The sequence below is a fragment of the Aphelocoma coerulescens genome, chromosome 4 (assembly GCF_041296385.1).
Source record: "Aphelocoma coerulescens isolate FSJ_1873_10779 chromosome 4, UR_Acoe_1.0, whole genome shotgun sequence".
Classification (NCBI taxonomy): domain Eukaryota; kingdom Metazoa; phylum Chordata; class Aves; order Passeriformes; family Corvidae; genus Aphelocoma; species Aphelocoma coerulescens.
This window is the reverse complement of record NC_091017.1, coordinates 12732544-12753616: the sequence shown is the minus strand read 5'-3', so window position 1 is coordinate 12753616 and position 21073 is coordinate 12732544. Positions and strand designations below refer to the sequence as shown.

The 21073-nt window shown below is 42.0% G+C and overlaps 1 protein-coding gene across 4 annotated transcripts in view; it reads left to right on the top strand.

Moving 5' to 3' along the window:
* Positions 1 to 17045, top strand: part of ELF2 (E74 like ETS transcription factor 2) — a 37009-nt gene extending 19964 nt beyond the window's left edge. For 3 of the 4 annotated variants that reach the window (XM_069012682.1, XM_069012683.1, XM_069012685.1), the window contains 6 exons: positions 8795 to 8908; positions 9854 to 10027; positions 10966 to 11052; positions 14189 to 14381; positions 14765 to 15118; positions 15352 to 17045. In XM_069012682.1, coding sequence (XP_068868783.1) covers positions 8795 to 8908; positions 9854 to 10027; positions 10966 to 11052; positions 14189 to 14381; positions 14765 to 15118; positions 15352 to 15979 — 1550 coding nt within the window. In that variant the 3' untranslated portion in view covers positions 15980 to 17045. Of the gene's footprint in view, positions 1 to 2042; positions 2213 to 8794; positions 8909 to 9853; positions 10028 to 10965; positions 11053 to 14188; positions 14382 to 14764; positions 15119 to 15351 lie in introns of those variants that run through there. The other variant, XM_069012684.1, reaches the window with a different exon arrangement.
* The last annotated feature ends 4028 nt before the right edge of the window (positions 17046 to 21073 follow it).

Here is a 21073-nt window from a genome sequence, read left to right as displayed (position 1 = left end):
AAAGCTGCAATCAGTAAACAATCCTCACTGAATTACACAGCAATCAAAAAAAAGGAAGAAACTGAGAGTGCACCTTTTCCAAAGTATGGTAGTGCGAACTATTGACATGGGTGTGGATCTTCCAAAGCATTTTGTATCTCAGTACAGCTTTTGATCTGGATCTAAACAGACAAACTTTTAAACTCTATTTTATTGCTTGAAGTGTAGGTAAATTATAATTTTTAACAAGAGGAGGTACATAGGATAAAGTGACAGGACTACGTGGTTATTGCAGTACTCTGTATGTAAGCTGAAGCTATGGTGTTGCTAAACTACACCATGTAAGGCTTCCACTTCAATCTCAGGATGTTCTAATGAAGGGCTATTAAATTTTATTGTACATTTAAGTGTGTGCCTAGCTAAAATGCCTTTTCTTGTCCTTGAGCTTGTCTCCACTACGTAATTTCTGCTGGAGAATACAGCAGAGTCCCCTAGTAGAAATATGCTGATGGAAGGAATTCTTGTTAGTACTGCTGTTCCACCTCTTTGAATAACAAAAGCTGATGGGAGCACTCTGCTGTTGGCAAAGCTGGATCTGCCTGAGAGCTTTTTGCCCTCAGAGCTGGCTAGTTGACTTTTTTATCCATGCTTCTGGCTGGAAGGATCTTGGCTGGCAAAATTTTAGCACAAACCTACCCTTAGATATCATGGCCTGCATGTGAGAATCAATGATGTCACTTGCAGGTCTTGCTCTTTATCTGATGAGATGGTGAACAAATTTAATTCTTTACACCCAGGAATAGGTGACTGGGATCTACAAAATGCCTGATTTTTCATTTGTGTATTTATTTGTGTATTATGTGTTAATATTTGTGTATTATAAATATTATGTATAAATACAGTCATGGAAATGTATTCCTAAAACGTCTTGAGAGTTGTAGTGAAGGAGTAGGATTTGTCAAGAGTTTGAAGCACTGAATTTACCAGCTGGAGGTGATTTTTGCTGGATACCATTTTGTGATTTCAGTGGTGAGGAAAATTGCTTCTAAATTGTTCCTTCTAATCTAGGTCCTAGGACTACTGAAATTTGAGAGGGGAAAAGATTATGTATTGTCAGATTGCAGCTGGAGCCCTTCACCTTCTTTTAACGGAGCTCTGAAGCTGTTGTGTTCAAGGACGTCACTGTAGGCAGCAGGTGTTTGCCAGATCCTTGGCTTAACAATGTAGGCCTCCTCAGGAGTGTGTGGTGTTAATGAAGGAATTCATGTGTGTAATTTCCATGCATAGCTCTGTGTAAGACATACTAGGCTTTTCTTGGTGCAGCTGCTCTTGGCATGCAGCTCTGAAGTTTTACTCTGGGAGTAATCAGGACAGGGACGTGTTGGGAAGTGTGGAGAGTGTTCTCTGACTGGTGCCTCTGTTCAGGGTCCTGGGAGGTAATGCTGTGGCGTTACTGAAGCAGGTTTCTTCAGAGGGGAGTGGATGCAACCCTAAAAAGTGGTGGTTTTTTATTTAAGAGAGCAATGAAACTTTTTTTTCACCCCACAAGTCTTTTCAGAGAGTAGATTTGATGAAGGATGGATGGGGCTTCTGGCTAACTGGAATCAGCCCTGTTACTCTAACGGAGATGAGATGGATTGCAGGTACAGAGCACCGAGCTTTTCTGGCGAGTTGTTACTAATACAGGTGCCCTAGGGACCTGTCAAGGAGACATCATGTTAATGCGTCAGTGGTCGCCTCGGTGAGGACTGTCCGGCTTATCCTGGTACGCGGTCTGCCTCGGTCAGGAAGTGTTACCGGGGCACGGAGGTGCGGGTGGCCGAGGGCTGCGGGGAAATGGAGGGGAAGGCGTTTGCGGCAGTCCGCGGACGGCCGGACTGCGCTGCGTCTTTGCCCTCGGGCGCCTCTGGAGCCGTCCCGGAAGGCGCTTGTGCCGCGGGGCGTCTGGAGGGGCCCGGCGGCTCCCCCGCCCGCGGGCGGCCCCGCGCTGCGGCGGGAGCCGGCGCGGCACTTCCTGTCTGGGGCGGGCAGCGGAAGGACCGCGCGCGCCGCCCCGCAGGAAGCGCTGCCGCGCGCCGTGGCGGTGACCGCTCCGCCCGCCCGCGAGAGCGCGCTTCGCCGCCGGCCCTTGCGCGCGCCCGCCCGTCAATGTGAAGCCGCTCCGGTAGCGTAAACATGGCGGCGTCCGTGCATGAGGGGCCCACGAACCAGCTCGACCTCCTCATTCGGGCCGGTGAGCTGCGCTGCTCCGGGCCGACGCGGGGTGGGAGCGTGGACGGGCCGGGGCGGGGAAGACACGGCGCGCTCCGGCGGCGGGCGGGAGGCAATGGAGGGCAACCAGGAAGTGATCACCTTGGTAGCGGCCGGCGCGGCGAGCGGCTGGCCCGCGGTACTTGCCTCCCGGCGCGGGCGGCACCACCGCGGCCGCTGTGCCAGGAGTTGCGGCGGGGCGCGCGGAGGAGTTTAGTGGGGTTTTGGAGGCTGCGGCGAGAACCAGGAAGTGCGCGAGGCTGTTGTCCTCCCGCCTCCCTTGGCCCTCCCCTCGCTCCAAGCGCCGCCGCCACGCTGTCTGAGCAGGCAGGCCGAGCGTCACCGCACACTGCACGCAGGGCCGCGGCCCGGCCTCCCCGGGTACCGCACACCCGCGCGCGTCTCCCGCTATTCTGCCGCCTGGCCCCCGTGCCCTTTTAAACTCTGCTCTGGCGGCGGGGCGGGAGGAGGCGCTGCCGGCAGGGCCGCGGCCCCACGTGTACGACGCGGGGGGGCGGTGGCGCCCCCTCCCCCACGCGTGCCGCGTAGCGGAAGCGGCGCGCTCCCCCGGGGCCCCGCGCAGGGGAGGGGCCGCCGCCGCTGGCGGGTGGGGTGCGGCGGCTGCCAATGGGCGCGCGGCGGACACGGGAGTGGCGGCGCGGCGTTGGCGGCGCGTACGGCACCGGAGGGAAGCCGACTGTAAACACGGAAGTGGCCGCGCCGCCGCCGCACGTGGCCGCACCTGCCTGCGGGCGCCCCCGGCGGGCGGGGGAAGGGCGGGCGGTTGCGCTGTCCCGGGCTGAGCTTCCTCTCCGGGCAGCTCCGCGGCCATGGCGGGATGAGGAGGCGCGAGGCCGCGGGAATTCCGTTCCCTGCCGCCGGCTCGTGCAGGTGCCGCGCTTTCTCTGGCCGCTCCTCCGCACCATCAGACATTGCAGCCCCTGGGTCCAGCCGCTGCCGGGACTCGGGCCGTTTACCTGAGCTATAGAACTTTTTCGGGGTTGCATTCAGAGACCTGCATGGTTTGGCCTCTTTCCGTTTTGTTAAAACTGACAGCAGAATACTCCAGTGATCCCAGGACTTGTCTTAAAGTGTGGTAAAGCCCTGGAGAACGAGCAAGGTTACAACTGACCCAAACCTCAATGCAGTGTCAAGCATTCAGTTCTCCACTGAAGTTTTACCAGATGTGGTTTTATTTTTGCCTTTACAACATGGAGTTCAACTTCTAAAAGTAGTCCTTGGAACCATAAACAGTACAGTGTAGGGCATTATAGGTAATGAATTGTGCAGTAGGTGCACATGAATTTACAGAGAGAGTCAAGCTTAATACTGGCTTTACATCGACATGGCAGTGGGTTTTTACAGGTCTAAAAGCAAATGCTCTGTCGTTTCCTAGTGTATTAAGATACTCTTTTTAAAAGGGCCAAGTCGCATAGTCTTCATCATCATTTATTTTATTTAATGTGGAAAAATACCCAGGGTTTTTTTGGGGGGGGGGGAGGGGGACGGGGACCCAAACCTCAGACACGCAAAAATACCCCGCTACAAAGCAGTGAAGAACTGTTCTGCTGCGTAACCAGAAGGGGAGTATGTCCTAAGCATTTGGACAGTTGGGTCTCTGATGGAGCAATAGCTTCACTTTCCCAGTAGAACACATCTCCGATTTTTGCAGGTCTCACTGCTGCAGATTTCAGTGAGTTGTTTTTTACTTTTGATTGTCCATAAATAAAGAACATTTAAGTAGTTGATCATTGTGTCAACACCTTCTTAAGTCACTGTAACTAGATTGCTTGAGAGCCAGCCCTTAGATAAATAATGAATGACCTTTGCATTGCTCTTTCTGATGTCCTTTGTCATACTGATCTCATTAGCCCAAGCAACTACATTCCTTTTTTTTCCATATTTGCATTGGAGTGAGTGATACCTACGCATGTCTAGTATTCCTATCATCATACTATCAAGATACCATATCTGTTTTAGTTTTGTATGTAGATGATATCACGTGGATTTAAGTGAGGAATTCTTTATCCTAAGGGATTATAATAATTATATGTTGCCTTTTCCCATGGCTGCTGGTTTCAGTGTTGACAAAACTTCAGTGTTTGATAACTGTGGGAAGTAAGATGAACCAAAGATGTTACTGCTTAGTGTTATCTTTATTGCCAGTTATAAGAGCAACTCTTAAATGACTTTACAAAGATATGTTTTGGCTTTATAGCTAATATTTTTGTCAATATTGAGCTGATGACATATGGCTCACAGTGAAACAAGTGTTTTGAGATGGTTGCTCTCATCTTTGTTATTGATTTGCCTTATGCAGTGGGTTAGGCATAATCCTTAAATTGTGTGCAGCTGAGAGTGTGGAAAAAAGCCAGGCGTAGGGAAATACTGAAAAATCCAAGGAATTATTTTTCAGTTTCTGAATAAATATCCACCATAAAACAAGCAATAAACTGAGAATGCTTTCTTTTCCAGTCAAGTTTTGCATACAGAAAGATTTCTGGATATTACCTATAGAGACAATTCAACTGCTTTTAATTAAGATGTAGCTTAAGCACTGTTACTTCCACCGCTGTTTTTAAATGCTGAAATAAAACAAGCATGTGAACAAGCATTAAAGTAAACTTTCATGTGGTTTGTTAGTGTATGTGTAGTCACTCTTGACTGAGTTCCATGCTTGGAATTGTGAATTCTTCATTAAAATGTTGCTTTGGTTGCCTGATAGTATTAAAGGGTAAGCTATTGCAGGTGCTACAGTTAAGTGTTGGCCTTGTAAATGCAGACACTGATAGCACTTCAGGTTGAAGGAGGGGGAGAGGAGAGCTGTACTGCAGTGCAAAAGAGTACCATTTTGAAAATTTCAGTCTGTTTTTTTCATCTCATAAATTTCTTTCATTAATTTTGTTAGTCTTATGTTAAAACAGGGGTCATTTTTACCAAATGGATATGTTGCCACTGTTTTTTTCTGTAAAGCTGAAGTACAGCCCTGTCAGACTTAATTTTACCAAGGTTGGTATTTTGTAACAGTTGTTGAGAACCTTGAATAATCTATAGTACACACTATTTGGGTAGAAAGTGGAGCTAGAAGACATTAGGCCAACAGTGAAGATAGACATCAACTAGCCTAGTTATCTATTTTCACTTTAGATTTGAAATTGTTTTCTAAGATAATTTTTTTTTTTTTTGTAAATAGATAAAAAATTTTTAATATTTTTAAATAAAGTGCCATGGACTTAGACTCTGTCATAAAAGCAGTAAGATGACATTTGGTTTAAAAGAATGGAAGATAAGTGGTATTAGCTCTGATGTGTTCTAGATCAGTAAATGGCAGTTCTCATGTTACTCAGTTACCAAAGTCTGGAAAATTTACTGCCATCCACATAAACTACTTTGCTTCATTTGGGCAAGTGACAGTTCTTCCTGAAATGATCGTATAATATAACAGCTACACCTTACATTGTTTACTCAAACAGTACAGTCTGTTTTAGCTTTGGGGTCTTGCTTATAGTTGATAGCATAAATATAATATAAATAGAATTGGGCATTTTTAGAGAAATGGGTGGTACACTTCAGTCTTCGATTAGAAATGTTTCTGCCCATTGTGATACTTGTGTATCAAAGTCTTGGAAAGTTGTGGGTTTTTTAATTGTGGAAGCCTACTCCTTTGGTTTGCTTTTAGCCCCATCTTTATTGTGAGAAGTGTTACCAAGTGTTGTGATACAAATCTGATTTAGTTGATGACACTTGATCAAGTCATCTGCAAGAAGAGCCGCCTGGTTTTTTTATGGTCCCTTCCCCTCTCTGCGAGAGCTTGTTCCCCCACTTCATCTTTCATGATGTCTTTTTTATCTGTATTTTTCGATATCATGTCTTCTATCTGAGCATTCTGACATACTGTCTTCTGTTAGACATTTTCTAGTGTGTCAGAAAGATATTTTACATAAATTTGTGTTGAGGTACAAATTTCTACTTTTTTCTTCCTACTGTGTTGGCACAGTAACATTGCCTGTGAGCAAATGCAAACTCCTGATGTTCACTGGGTAGACAAATAAATGCCTCTGAGGCTAAAACCATGTACTGGTTAAAGGACAATTAGCTAGCTGGGAAGACTTGAAACTTGGTAATAGAACTGAATTTAGTAAGTGTTTTAATAGCTGTCCTTTTGGCAATGTTAGGTTAGTTTGTTAGCTGTCATGATAGACAGACAGCATGTGTTGTTCCAGCCAAAGCCAGAAGTGTTACTATTTTTTGCTTGATAGTTTTTAGGTGACAATTTTAGTGGAGTCCCAAGTAGCTCACACTGGAAAAGCATTTGTGAAGTGTGTATTTTCCAGTGTCAGAGGCTTTTGTGGAGTAGATAATGGTGGTTTTATTGGAAATGGAAGGGTTGCTTAGGGGAGAGGTCGAGTGACTCTTTTGCTCTGCTGTTACGGTTTTGCAGTCTTAGTCCCTAATGCTGGTTGTATTTCCTTTCCCTCTGCTCTGGTCCTTCAGCAGAATGCCCTAGTACTGGAAAACGACATAGATGGCTTTCTGCTGTCTTCTTGCCTTGTTCCTGCCCTCTGCTAAGTACCTCTTAGTTGTGATGCAGCATCTAAACTGTTCCCTGTAGGAAAATTTTGTATACTTTTAAGCATTTAGGAATAGTGAATTCAGTACCCTCTTATAATTGAAATTTGTCAACTAAGTTTGAACTTCTTTACAAAAGTCCTTATACTGAACCTAATGGCACAGAAGCAGCTATTTGGTTAGAGAAGCTTTGCTGACATGCTTTGAATCTTACTGCATGCATTAGAATAATAACATATTAAATACTGATTCAGACTTTCTAATTTCAATACTGTTGTAGAATTGATACATTTTTAACGACTATCTGAATATTGTTCCTGTATTTTGATAATCATCAGTGAAAATTTTTATGAGGTAGATGAGGGAAACTTAGTCATCAAATTCTGTGCAACTGAAACTTTTATTTAGAATGAAAAATGTTTAGGCAGAGGGTTTCCTGCAGGGCCACTCTGTTACAGTGCAGGTGGTCAGCCTCTGACTTTGGATATGCCCAAACAGCTGCTTGGGAAGGAAACACTTGGCTGAGCGTGGGGAGCATCCAGGGTTTGGAGCTGGGGAAAGGGCTCACGGTGCAAAATTCGTGCTGGTTGCCACTGGTTATCCAAGGAACAGAGTGCACAGTAAAGACCCTTTCCTGATTTTCCTGTGCTCTTAGGTAGGCTTTTACTGTTCACAGCCTGGGGTAAAGCAGTGTTGGAATGTCAGCTTTAACAGGCATCTACTATTCCAAAAGATAAAGCCCTCTAAATAGCATCCCAGGCCATAGCTAATAGGCTGTGGTGGGAATCCCATCAACCAGACAGCAGGTGGGCAGCAGGCTGGTTCAGCAGGAACTTTCAGTCACCCGTAATTTTGCATTTGTGCATCTTCCACATTTCATCCACTTTCAGCTTCTGGTTGATATGTTTAATCTGCTGGCTAGTAGGTTTTTCAAGTTTTTAATCCCTGGATTTGAAAAAACTGCTGTATGCTGGAAGGCTTTTACCCCCATGTGAGCCTGCAGGGAATCAGTGTATATCTGGTGTTTCCTTAAGTCAGAAGCAGCTCTGGCATTATTTTTCCCTGCTTTTCACTAAACAAACCTTCAGTTATTTCTTAGATGTTTTCAGTAACAACATAGGTGCCTTGAAGTTTTCATAGAGAATTATTCCCAAATCCTCTTTAGTTCTGTGATACTGGAGATAGGTGACTCTGCTTAGGCTAAAGATAGATCTCCTGGTTGCTGGCTGCCTTGCTGGAGTGCTTTAGCTTAGAGCAGATGGCCATAAATGGAAAGAGAACTGGAGAGAGCCAGTTACCTTGGCCAGAGTGTGGATAATGGGCAACAGGTGCTTCTGCAGTCACCACTTTTCAAAACCTTTACAAGGGTGAGGAATATGGAGTTAGCTGTGAATAGAATTGTAGTTTTACATATGTTGGGGGTTTTTTAGTGTTGCTGCTGTGTTCAAGGTGCTGTGATCTGCACTGCATCAAACTTACCTGTGCTCTCTTGAAGTTGAATTATTTTTGATTAATTAGTTTTCCTAAACTTTCAGAACTTGAAAAAAGAGCTGGTTTTACCTTCTTCCCTTAGTTTTTGCATAAAAGCACACCCTTTATACTGTTTGTTGTGCTTTGTGGTTTTTTTAACAACCAAGCTGCTAAAACAAACTCACAATTATTTTGAATGTCAGAAATCAAAACAGGATCTATGTTTTAGAAACTAATCTTGTATTCTTATATATATATATGCATACATAGATGCAAATATGTATATATTTATCCAATAGACTGAAAATTTTAAGAGAGGTGACCTTTAGGTCAGTGTCCTTTAGGAGCAGTGTCAGTTCTGCTTGTCTTGTGTCTTCCCTAAATATTTCTGTTGATGGGAAGGTATAAAAGGTGTGAAGACATCTGATAATCTTGTGTTTTGCATGTTAGAGAAGTACAGTTGTACAGGGATACATGTGGACTTTTATAAGTAACCTGTTCTCATACATTTTGTATCCTTCTGCAGTGGAAGCATCAGTTCATGGCAGTAATGTGCACTGCACAGATAAGACAATTGAAGCTGCAGAGGCCTTGCTTCATATGGAGTCTCCTACCTGCCTGAGAGATGCCAGGAGTCCTGGTATGTCAGCCACAGTCTCTGCTCTGGGAGCCATTTCTCCTCCTACTAATGAGTAAAACAAGCAAAGTGGGAAACCTATGTCTGTGGAGAGCTGTATGCTGTTTAAAACATTTGCCTGCATATTTAAAAACTACTGATTTGTTTTGAGTTTTCCAAAACTCAAATACAGATTAAATAATTTATCTGAGAGGGGTTGTTGGGAAGAGATAGCTGAGTAACTACATATTTAAAATTAATTTTTCCCCCTAAACATCACAGAATAACTTTTTCACTGTGCAGGTGACAGAGCTCTGGCACAGATTGACCAGAGAGGCCATGGAGACTCCATCCTTGGAGATATTAAAAAGTACAGGATCCAGGGCAGCCAGTTCTAGGTGGCCCAGCTTGAGCAAGGAGTTGGACCAGATCCCCTTCTAACCCCAGCCATTCTGGGTTCTGTGAATCTGACATTTTAAATTGCTAAAATAGTTACTTTAAGGGAAAAGTATTTCTATTCATCTTTCTATTTTAGAAAGCATACCTGAAAACAATGTGTTGCCAAGTGTTAACAGTCTAAAAAACCAAACCTTAATGCTGATGATTACTTTAACTGATATCCCTTCTGAAGTTACTTAATATATGTTGGATGAAATGGTCAAGCTGAAATGCAAAGACTACAAAGTAGGAAATGGAGATCAGAGTAATGATCAAAGATGAAGCTCTAATTTGTTTAAATTAAAGTTGAGTTTAGTTCTGAAGAATATTGGTGTGATACTTGTTTTTGCCTAAAACTACTGACAAGTGTGCATGTTTTGGGAAGTTGGATTGATTTTCAAGGTGACAGGATTTTGGAGCAGAAACTTGCTACACCATTGCATATGCTTTGTTTAAAATAATTTTATGTAAGCTACATTAAAATAATCAGGTAGAAACTTCATCCGACACTCTTTTTTTCTTCTCTTGTAGTGGAAGTTTTTGTCCCTCCTTGTGTGTCCACCCCAGAATTTATCCATGCAGCTATGAGACCTGATGTGATCACAGAAACCGTGGTGGAAGTATCAACAGAGGAATCTGAACAAATGGACGTATCTTCTGTTCCAACTTCCCCTGATATCCATGAACCAATGAAAAAGAAAAAGGGTACATACAGCTTTTCATAGGAGCAAGCTCAGAGTTTACTTCTGTTGTTCACTGCCATGGATGGTGCAGTTGATACAGGGGAGGATGGATTGGATGGTCTGATCTCTTTGCTCATACAAACAGATTGATGGGAGTCTGAAATGTGAGTTCTTAGAAAATGGGTCTGCAACAAGAAAAAAGAAGGAGCAGGAGAATGAGCTTTGACAAGCCATAAAGGAAGATGGTGTCTGTGTTGTGTATTTTAACACAAAGTGGAGGATGGATAGAGGATTCAAAGAGGACTTCTGTGGTGGGTAACCACTGATGTCTGAAATATGGATATATTTGGAGAGATGGTAGACTTGGGGTTCATGCAATGAAGCAACAGGGTAAATACTAACTTAAAGAAACATAAGTCAGTTTACAGAATCATTATAAGATCTTTGTGAAATTTTTGGTTTTTGCATTTAATTGGCATGTCTTGGACAGAACAGTGTTTGGTTTCTAAGCATTTTGCTATCAAATGAGAGGTTGGCACCTGGTAATGTTGTTCTAGTCTAGCAGTTTTGTTAAAGGCATCAGTACAGTTCATAACTTTAGGAATATTGATTTAATAGAGTTTCCAGACATGCTGAGATGGAATATTTACTTGTAATTTAGAGGGAAACAAGTGCAGTGTAGTGATAAAGTGATATAAATCCAAGATCTGTGAGTCTTAGATTTAATAAAAATGCACATTAACTTGTCTGCAATTGAGTTGAATCTGCCTATGAAGTAAGCAACCAAAGGATAATTAAACTGGAAGTGCAGTAGTAATCTAAGAATCTAAGTTTATCCATACCTGTAGCAAGGAAACAGCAGGGGAAAAATACACAGACTGCTTTTTTCAGCAAAGGCAAACTATAAAATTCTACTCTGCATGTGATTAATACTTCCTTTTCCCCATGTTTTATGTGCAGCTGGCCGTAAACCCAAGACCCAGCAATCATCTTTATCTGATGGGTCTCCAGATCTAGGTATAAAGAAGAAACCTAGAGAAGGCAAAGGTATATTTTTCCGTTTATTGAGTCTTTAAAAATAAGCAGGGTATGTGTATGGTATTTATCACAGGAAATTTACAGATCTTTAAAAATGGTATGGATGAGATTGTACTGATTTATTAGAGTTTTATTCTATGTCTTCAAATTTGTTTGTACAAGATATAGCACAAGGATGTATGCTCTAGGAGTCTCCTCTAGAACCCTCCACAGTTAATAGGCTTTCCCATTTTATATTTGCTTTGCTTTGTGGTTATTGACGTGTGATGTCTTTTGTGTTGTGTATCAGGTTAGTGCTTCACATATAATTCTTTAAGCTACTGCTGCAAGACTTGCTCTCAAGTAGAGGCAGCACATGAGCATTTAGAAAGGTGATTGTTGGAAATATGATTTCTTAGTTGACTGACAAACTTCAGTGGGAAGTTCCTTGACTAATAGGTTCCAGTTAGTTTAAGGGGAAAAACAAATGGTGATGTGTTTCTGTATTGGCTGAGTGGAGGATTATGTGCAGGAGAGTTCTACTTTCCTAATGTTTCTCCTGATAAATAGAGGTTCCTTTCTTGAACTCCAAGCCCCTACTATTCATTCAGCAAGAAGACAGATTGGGACATTTGCTCACAGGTTACCTTTGAGGTGGCGTGCAGTGTATCAGCTCTTCCCCTGGCTACAGGTAAAAAATCTGGATCTCTTCTCCACCTAGTGCACTGAAAAGTTGTTTGGAGATGTTGCTATAGCTGGGAATAACAAAGTTTAGTGACTTGGAGCGGCAACATGCTAGGTGAACGAGTGTGCAGTGGTCAGCTCCTCTATTATTTTAAGATTTGTTTGAAAGCAAGGTCTCTGCTGTTCACATAATACCTTATCTGGCTAGAGCTCCAGAGTCGTCATGTCAGTAGGGCAGGGAAGAATGACTTCATGGAGATGTTTGCTCATGGAAACCAGTGCAAACTCTAATTAAACTTCCCTGCAGTGCCCACAGTTGCCCACAGATTTGGTGTAGCAGTGGAGTTCAGTGGAGATGACAGATTTTGTATCTGCTATATTGAAAAATACATCTTGTAGCCTTCTTGAATCCTTACTTTTCTTTCTATTTCAGATTTTACTATTACGGCTTTCCATGACCTGAATAGTACTTTCTGGTTGTCCCAGGTCCTAGTTTCCTGCACAAATAATTTGAAAAGGGAGGCCTGTATTTCTCTGTGTTCTCATTTTTGTGCTGGTGATTTCAACTCTATAGCTTCTTGTTTTATGAAGTGGGAGATGATACTGCTTTGTGGTTTTCAGGGGACTTTTTAGCTTTCTTTTAAATTTATTTTATTTCTATGGCCCTTCCTAATGACCTACATATGTCTCTTTTTCTCTTGAAGTATCTTATTCCATATTTTATACTACAACTGCAATAAATTAATTTTTGTTCTTGATGTCCTGCAAAATATTTTGTTAACTGGATTTAAATTTTGTTACTTATTTTAAAAAATTACTTGCAAAGGTAGGCTATTTCATATGCAGCATGTTTTTGGAAAACCAGGAATTATTCTGCAGTTCAGTACTATCAGAATTAAGTCATGGAGGAGGAGATGGTGCACATTTGGAAAGGGGATCCCTTGTTGGCATTCCTTCCTTTGTGCATTCTGGGTACTTTCTGGTGCAAAGTGAGGCAGCTGTAAATCTGATTTAATTGTGTCCTACAGTTTATTTCTTCTCTTGAAGTTCTTATTTGCTTTCTAATCCTGAAGCCCACTTATATTGTTGCAAAATATCTATTGCAGACCTACAGCATTTGGTGGTTGACCCAGAAATTCTCCTTGTAAGGAGCTAAGGAATAAAACCCCAGGGATTAATTCCCTAAAATCTAGGATGATTTAAAGATTCTTGAGTTCTCTTGTTGACTGGTTCCTCATATAGGTCTCATTCAAATATCTCTGAAATCTAGTTGGGTTTTGGTAGCTCTTAAGTCAACTTAGTGTTGTTTGGAGCACATTGTAAAGTACAGTTTTTATCTTTGAGGTACTTTTCTGGAAGATGGAACCTGTGATCTTTCCTATCCTTTGAGGTTTTCAAAGATAGCTGACTTCTCAAAATCTGCAACAGTGGTCTTCAATCTGCTTTAATTTATTTTAATTATCTTCGCATGGCATAACAAGTGCTGTGCTAGGGCATTAAATCTCAGGAATTATTGCCCTTTTTTCATCCACACACAAAAATATAATTTGGTCCATGTCCTTGGAGGTAAATAATTGTTATTAATGTTCTGAGGTAATTGTCCTTGTGGATCTGTCTTAGTTCCCCCTTCTCAGAAACTTGAGGAGTCTTCCCCAGCTGTACAAATTGGAATGTGATCTGCTCTTTTTCTTTGGCATCTCTTCCTCTTTTCCTAGATGCACATGGTCTGGTCAGAATGCAGACAGACCCTGTGTTACATTCTGTGGCATCCTGATAGTCACTGTCACAAACCCCTTCTTGGGGATTCTCCAGTGAAGATGGTACACCTCTTGAATACCTGACAAGTGCATTAAATTCTTTAGCCTGACTTCATTTTATAACCCCCTAATTACAGAAAGGTACGTGGGATTTCTGCCTTGTTCAAGAAGTTGGACTGGCTTTGTACCTGGAAGGATGTTGGTCACTCCACAACATATTTGGGAAGGGTCAGAACATGGGGCTGTCACCAGTTAGTGTGAGAGCCCCAGATGCTGGACAAACTTAACCACAGTTGAGATGGTTTGTTGCTGCAGGTTGTATGCCTTTTTAAAATTACGTATTTATATTCTCCTGTCCTTCAGTGTCATAAAATACAATGGCATTTTCATGCCCTGTTTAATCAAATATGAGAAGAAAATTCTGAGTGCTCATCCTGCTGAATAGATAGGTACTGACTTGGAACACCCTCCCATACTTCTTTTCAAGAACTGAAGAGTGGGTGTTGAACAGGCTGTATAGCAGATCACTTGGATCAACTCCTTTCAGAATGTAAATATTTATGGAAATGTCAATAAACTTAACAGAATGAATGAATATATGCTGGTTACATCCTCTGTGTAATATTGCTTGTAACGCAGGTCATGCAGAGTCACCTAAATATGGAGAACTTTCTGTTATCTTTAAAAGTGGTTTTTTCTAACACGTGAATGCTTTCTGATTATAGGAAATACAACGTACTTATGGGAGTTCCTTTTGGACCTTCTTCAGGACAAAAATACATGTCCTCGATATATTAAATGGACTCAGAGAGAGAAGGGAATCTTTAAACTTGTGGATTCAAAAGCTGTCTCCAGACTCTGGGGAAAACACAAAAACAAACCTGACATGAACTATGAGACTATGGGAAGAGCTCTGAGGTAAAAATTCTTAGATTCTGAAGTTACCTACTACAGTTTAAAATCTGATTCTTAATTTTGCCCATAGAAATATAACCGTTCCGAAATTTTAAAAACTTTACCCTCCCGCAGATTTAGCCTTCAGTCTTGCAGTCCCTATAACTTTTTATGTTACCAGTAAATTTGCAATTTTAATTCCTGAAGTATATATTTGAAAGGTCAGATTTTTTTCAGGCAGATCCCTCAGATCCTTTGCCAGTGTGTGTTCTCACAGCTTCTTTCCATACCTCCTTTTGTCATAGATTTTACTGTGATTACTTCAGGTTTTCTTGTTAGCACAGACTGAGATTTTCTTTAAAATCTGTCACTATGGTGCTTACTACTTAATTGTACTTTCCTTGCAGATACTACTATCAAAGAGGAATCCTGGCAAAAGTTGAGGGACAGAGGCTTGTATATCAGTTTAAGGAGATGCCAAAAAATATAGTTGTCATAGATGATGACAAAAGTGAGTCCTGCAATGAGGATTTGTCAATATCTACAGATGAAAAGTCCCTGGAAAGAGTGTCTTTATCTGCAGAAAACCTTTTAAAAGCAGCACCCTCTGCGCGTGGAGGAAAAAATTCCTCTCAGTTAAGCTGTACCAGAACAGAAAAAGCAGTCACCAGAGTTGTGAATATTGCCTCATCAGCTCATGACACATCCTCATCTCGTCCTTCTACTACCACTGCTACTGTCCCAGCAACAACAGCTCCCAGGTTTGTGTTAATGGGGCTGTTAAATTTCCAAAGTCCTATTGCTAGATGTGCAAAAGGTTTGGGGGTGGGTTCTTTGCTTGCTGGTTTGGCTTTTTCATTTTTTTGTTGTGATATGGTTTGGTTTAGTTTTTTTTCAGAACCAGCTAAAAATCTGTCTCTCTTAGAATTGTCTGTCCTTGTCATCTGTAAGGATGCCCTGTGTTTTGGCCTAAACACACACGTTTATTTTGTAGGACTGTTCGTGTGGCAATGCAAGTGCCCGTTGTCATGACCTCTCTGGGACAGAAAATCTCAACGGTGGCAGTGCAGTCAGTAAATGCAGGGTCACCATTAATAACCAACACAAATCCAACCACAGCAACAACTCCAAAGGTAGTAATCCAGACAATCCCTACTGTGATGCCAGCCTCTGCTGAAAATGGAGACAAAATCACAATGCAGCCTGCCAAAATCATCACAATCCCTGCCACACAACTCACACAGTGTCAGTTGCAAACAAAAACAGGCCTGTCTGGGTCAGGAAGTATCAACATTGTGGGAGCCCCACTGGCTGTTAGAGCACTAACCCCAGTCTCCATAGCTCATGGGACACCAGTAATGAGACTATCGATGCCTGCTCAGCAGACCTCTGGCCAGACTCCTCCCAGGGTGATTAGTGCAGTTCTCAAAGGTCCAGAAGTTAAATCAGACACAGCAGCTTCAAAACAGGAATGTGAAGTGAAAACACTGCAGCTGGTAAAAGAAGAGAAGCCAGCAGATGGAAGCAAGACTGTGACCCACGTAGTAGTAGTTAGCACACCCTCAGCTATTGCCCTTCCTGTAACAATGAAAACAGAAGGAATCATCACATGCGAGAAATGAAGAATAGGTTTCTTCCAGCATGGACTTCTGACTGTTACGGTTTTGAATATACTGACATAACTGGGGGAGGGATGTAGATGGCCATCACCAAGTCATATAGGAGAGTTTTGGAATGTTAATAAACATGCATATGTTGAAGACTTACTGGAAAAAAAATTATTTTCCTGTGTTTCAGTGGGAATTAAACCACACTGTTATGCAGTTAAAAACTGCCTCTTCCAGTTCGGAAACAGCTGAACCTATGGAGAAGGAAAGAGGGGCTGAAAAGGGACCAAACAATTTCACTACGCTACTGGTTACCAAGTTACACTAAGACCTGAAACACTAAGAGAGAGCTGTGTGAGAGGTTTGCCTTGGTTTTTAGTTTTCATTGTTACACAAATGGCAAATTTGATGTATTTTTTCTGCATACCAGCGATTACTACTGTGTGCCCACAGTACTCAACTGGTGCTATGTGAAAAACTATGCTACTAGGTATTGTAGGAAGTGAAATAAAGGAGATTAAAGAACTTCTAAAAGAAGACAGAGGCCTAGAGGGATTTTTGTATCATACAGCTTAAGCAGGTTCAAATTGAAAGCCTTAGACTGATTTTCAGTTATCTTTCTTGAAATAAGCTAATGGCTTGTTTGTGTAAAGCTTTTTTATTAAAACAAATTTTTTAAAGACCTTGTACCTAGCACAGTATTGTTATAGAATGACATGTAACATATTTTGTATGGTAGTTAAAAGTCTGTCTAAATTTCTTAATCGTGGACAAAGTAGCAGCAGCTTTTCTGCCTTCTGCTGTACCATGCCTGTGTCTCTCACTTAGCCTTGACATCTGTGCATACATTTCAGTTTCAGCTCTACTCTCACTTCAAAGGTCACACCCAGCATGAGCTTTTGTCAGGTAGTTCTAAACCTGTACATTTTTTTTTAGTTGAAGTTAAGAGGGAAGTACCAGTGTTCAGAACGAACTATAATAGTTTGTATATTCAACATTTGAAGTATATTCTATTTTGTTGTACTCTTGTTTCAAAAGTGTATTCAAGTAGGTTTTACTGAAATACAGAAAGAAAATTTAATGGTGTTTGGTCTGCTTTTTATTTTTTCCTTCTTCCTTTCTGCTAACCTGTTAACCTTCTTTTTTTTATTTGAAATCTTCCAGGCATTCATTCTAATATAGATGATACAGTGTGAAATTTTGGAACTCCTCACTGCTTCAAAGGGCTGACCAGCTCGCTCACTCAGTTGTTTAAATACCTGTGAAGCTTGCTGTAGCTGGTGAGGTAGCTTCTGACAGGAGTCTAGTTCTTCCACTTTTTCAGCATGGTGAGCATACATATGAGCTCTTTGAACTACCTAGCTGCTCCTCCAGCTACACCAGATATTAGCTCCATATTCCCAGTCCATGTGCATGGCTTGAAATGTAGCTTACCTTGTTTTCACAGGGACCACACTGGCACATCAGGCTGTGGGTAGTCAGGTGCCCAGTGGACCCCCAGTTCCTAGTGATATGCCCTGGAAAGTCTTCAGGGCAGGAACTTGGATATCTTGAAATTATTGAAGTCTAAATGATATCTAAGTACTTCATGCCTGGAGGAGCAATTTTAACAGATGTCTGGAACTGAGGTCTTCCATAATGCTAAAAGACACCAGATTTAAATACTTACATGCTGAGAATCAAGTTACTTGTAGAGTCCCAGCATCAAGGCCTATTCTTCCCTTCAACTGGTAAGAAATGTGGAAATAGCTCCATACAGCCAGGCCAGGATGTGGGGGACTATGAAAGGCTTCTGGAAAAAGTATTCTTTTTCATACTCGTAAGCCGGGAAGTGGAGTTTAAAAATAAAATAAAGCTGAAGCAGATAAAAGATTGTGTATAAGGCAGCAATCCCTTCCACTTGCAGCAACCCAAAGAATCAAAGGTTCCTACACATGAACTGTGTTTCTGGCATGGGGTAGAGGACAAAGGCCCTTCATGCAAGGAAACGGAGAAAGAAGAGGACTTTTTTTCTAAGAAAGATGTAGGAAAGGGAAGTAGGGGAAGCTGGGCAATCACTCAATTAATTTGGCAGTCTGGGAGGCATTAATGTTCTGGGTAAAGAGAAATGGAGCAGTGTAAAGAGAGGCAGGTGAAACAAATCTGAGTCAGACAAGAAGAGAGAAACAAGTGTTTTTAAACCTACATTTTTAAGTCCAGTCTGTAAGAAATCCTTTTCTAAATGGCTATTATGTGATTGTATCTGAAAGAGATGCTGTATCTCAGAGCATGAAATATCTATGTTGAGTATTTGTAATTAAGACCTTTCCAACACCTAATTTAGATGCATTGGAAGTCAAAGGGGGACAAACTGTCTTCCTGGAATTAGATAAGGATCTCCACCTGATAACCTTCTCTTAATGCCAAGACTTCATTATGTAATAGCAAAGACTAGAGGAATGAAGGTGCACACATCTCCGCTACTAGTGGGGTAGTCAGCTCGTAGCCAGCTCTGAGATGCCAGTGCTGCATCTTGCCACGGAACTGGTGATGGTCCTTTGGCTCTCTCCCCTGGCCACCAGTGAGTGGCACATAATACTGGCTGCCAGAGGATATTTACCAGGACTTCATGAAGTGCTGTGAGAATCTCAATCTGTGTGAGGATGTGCTGTAACTGAAATGGAAAGGGAACTTAACCTGATTGTGTAAATTAGTATGTGTTTACTGGTGGTATTGGAGGATGTGGCCTTGGGATGAGGGAGCTTTGGTCAGGTTTGTAACATCTGACACAGATGAAAGGGACACTAGAATATTTCAACAGTTAGTATCTAGCTATACTGCCAGACTTTTGCAATCCCATTGAAGAACCTGTTTTATATATGTGTGAAAGCAGGACTCCCTTTTACATCTGAAGCTGGTGGCTCATGTAGAAAAGTCCAGGCTCAACTCATCCTTGGCAAGCAGTAACTCTTAGATGTGTGGGTGGAATGAAACGTGTGAAGTGTGAAGCTTTATACAGAAGGCATTGAGACATATACAGTCATGGTATCACTAATTTTGCAGATAAATACAAATATTTTTACTTTTCAAATCCACTGTTTTAAGTTACAGAATGAAAAGGGTGATGCTATGTAATCCACAGGGGAAAAAAATCTTAACTGTGAGTTGCAACTCAGAGTAAATGTCCGAGTACCAAAAATAAGAAGAGTTGAAAGGGGAATCCCATTCCAGAGACCATTGTTTTTGTTAGCTCTCTCTTGCACATCTTTCCTAGTGAAGGGTTCTGGGCCTTGACACAACTCAAGTTCTCTGGGTAAAGCATGCTGAAAGGAAGGCTGAGCTCTTGGGATGCTCTGCTAATTGATCTCATCAACTTTAGGGCTTTGGAGAATTACACCTGAGGTGATCGGGGATGAGTGAGCCAGGGGCAGTCAGGAGTTGAGAAAATGGAGAGGTGCCTGAAGCCTCAGTTCATACTCAGCACATGTCCAGCAGGGATCTTGGCTGCATATGAAGATTGTTACTGCCAGAACAAGCTAAGTGCAATTCTGCCTTGTAGAGACAGTTCAAATAGCAGGTGTTAAGCTTATTAAGAAGATCCAAGTGACACTATGTACTTGGAATCTAATTGTTCTCCACAAGAGATAGTGTTTTAAATAAGCTTGCAACAACTTTTGCCTTTCAGCAAATTAAAACAAATGGGTCAGTTCTTCCTGCAGCTTGCTTGAGAATGAGGGAAGTGTCACTGCTAAAGCTAAAGCAGCCTGTATTCAAGATGAAAACAAGGGATCTGTGGAGACTTTTTTTAGCCTTAATGTGCTTATAAGGCGTACAGCCATAAGAAGAGCTTGGAAGACATTTTTACTATGAGTCATACTGCTACATAGGGAAAAAAAACCCTTTCTGCTTCTTCTGAAAAATATTTAGTGTACTGATATTTATAGCTGGCAGAAGTATTTCAGTGCTGCAGGCTTGCCTCTTGCTGTATAAAACAAAGTAAGAGCAATAATCCATTTCAGTTTTCCAAAAGAGTCTGTCTGCAAAATAAATTATGGCATGTACTGGAATAAAAGGGTGAAGCTGCCTGAGAACTTACCACTTAGTTTCTGTGGGCTGTCTACCTTTTATTAAAATACAGCAGAAAGGGTTCACCGTTGGGCTGTAGCAGGGATTTTCTGAGTATGACAGTATTAAGAATTGCCTGGAGATGGGAAGAGTCCCAAGCCTTTTCAGTTATTCCACCCCTCCTTGCCTTCAAAATTACCCTTTAAGGAGATGAAGCAGTGAACATCTATCATAAATGTCCAGGATGAAAGAAGAATCCCAGCCCTTTCCACTTCAGAAGGGGTTCTGCAGTGATGGCAGTATCATACAAATCATGCTCTTTCTCAACAGTTTGGTTTCTTTTGTACGATAGTGTTGCAGGCAAGGGTATGAACTAAAATGTCTTAAGAATCATAAGATACCAAATACTCCACTGTGAAAGTGACAATGGGAATTCTGCAGCTGTGATAGTTTGGTTCCTGCTGGTAAAGAGCCTTCCATAATTGGGCCTGTGGCTCTATGCTCTGGCAGTGGGAAAGGTGCTGCACTGATGGACACCTTGACTGGCCTGAGGAAAATGGAGCTGCTTATACAAAAGTGAAATGAAATCATGGGCTTTTTAGTGGGAATGATGGAGTTTTTGGTTATGGTTTAGTTTGTTCTTAAATACAGATGTGATCTTGGCTCTCAGTTTAGGGCTTTCTACCACAAGTATAGTTTCTTCCAGAAACTGCCAAAAGGAGTCTGGATGGAAACTCCAGCTTCTGGTGTATCTTTTTGTGGTAAATGAGCAAGGATTTGACTTATTAAAGGTACCGTCTTATAGGTCTACATTGTGGTGTTGATTTTAGAAGTATTTAGCTGCAGATGACTACAGACGTTAATTAATGGGCACTTGGCATTATTTCTCCTCCTTGCAAGACCACTTGAGGGAAGGTCCTAGGAGAAAATACTACTAAAGGAGCAGCACTGCATCTCATCCCCTCTGCACAACTGAGGGCAGCCAGCACCATGAAAAGGAAGCTGTCAGTGTCTAGTTGGTATGAAACATGGGAGCAATGCTCAGTCTTTTTGTGGAGTATTGGG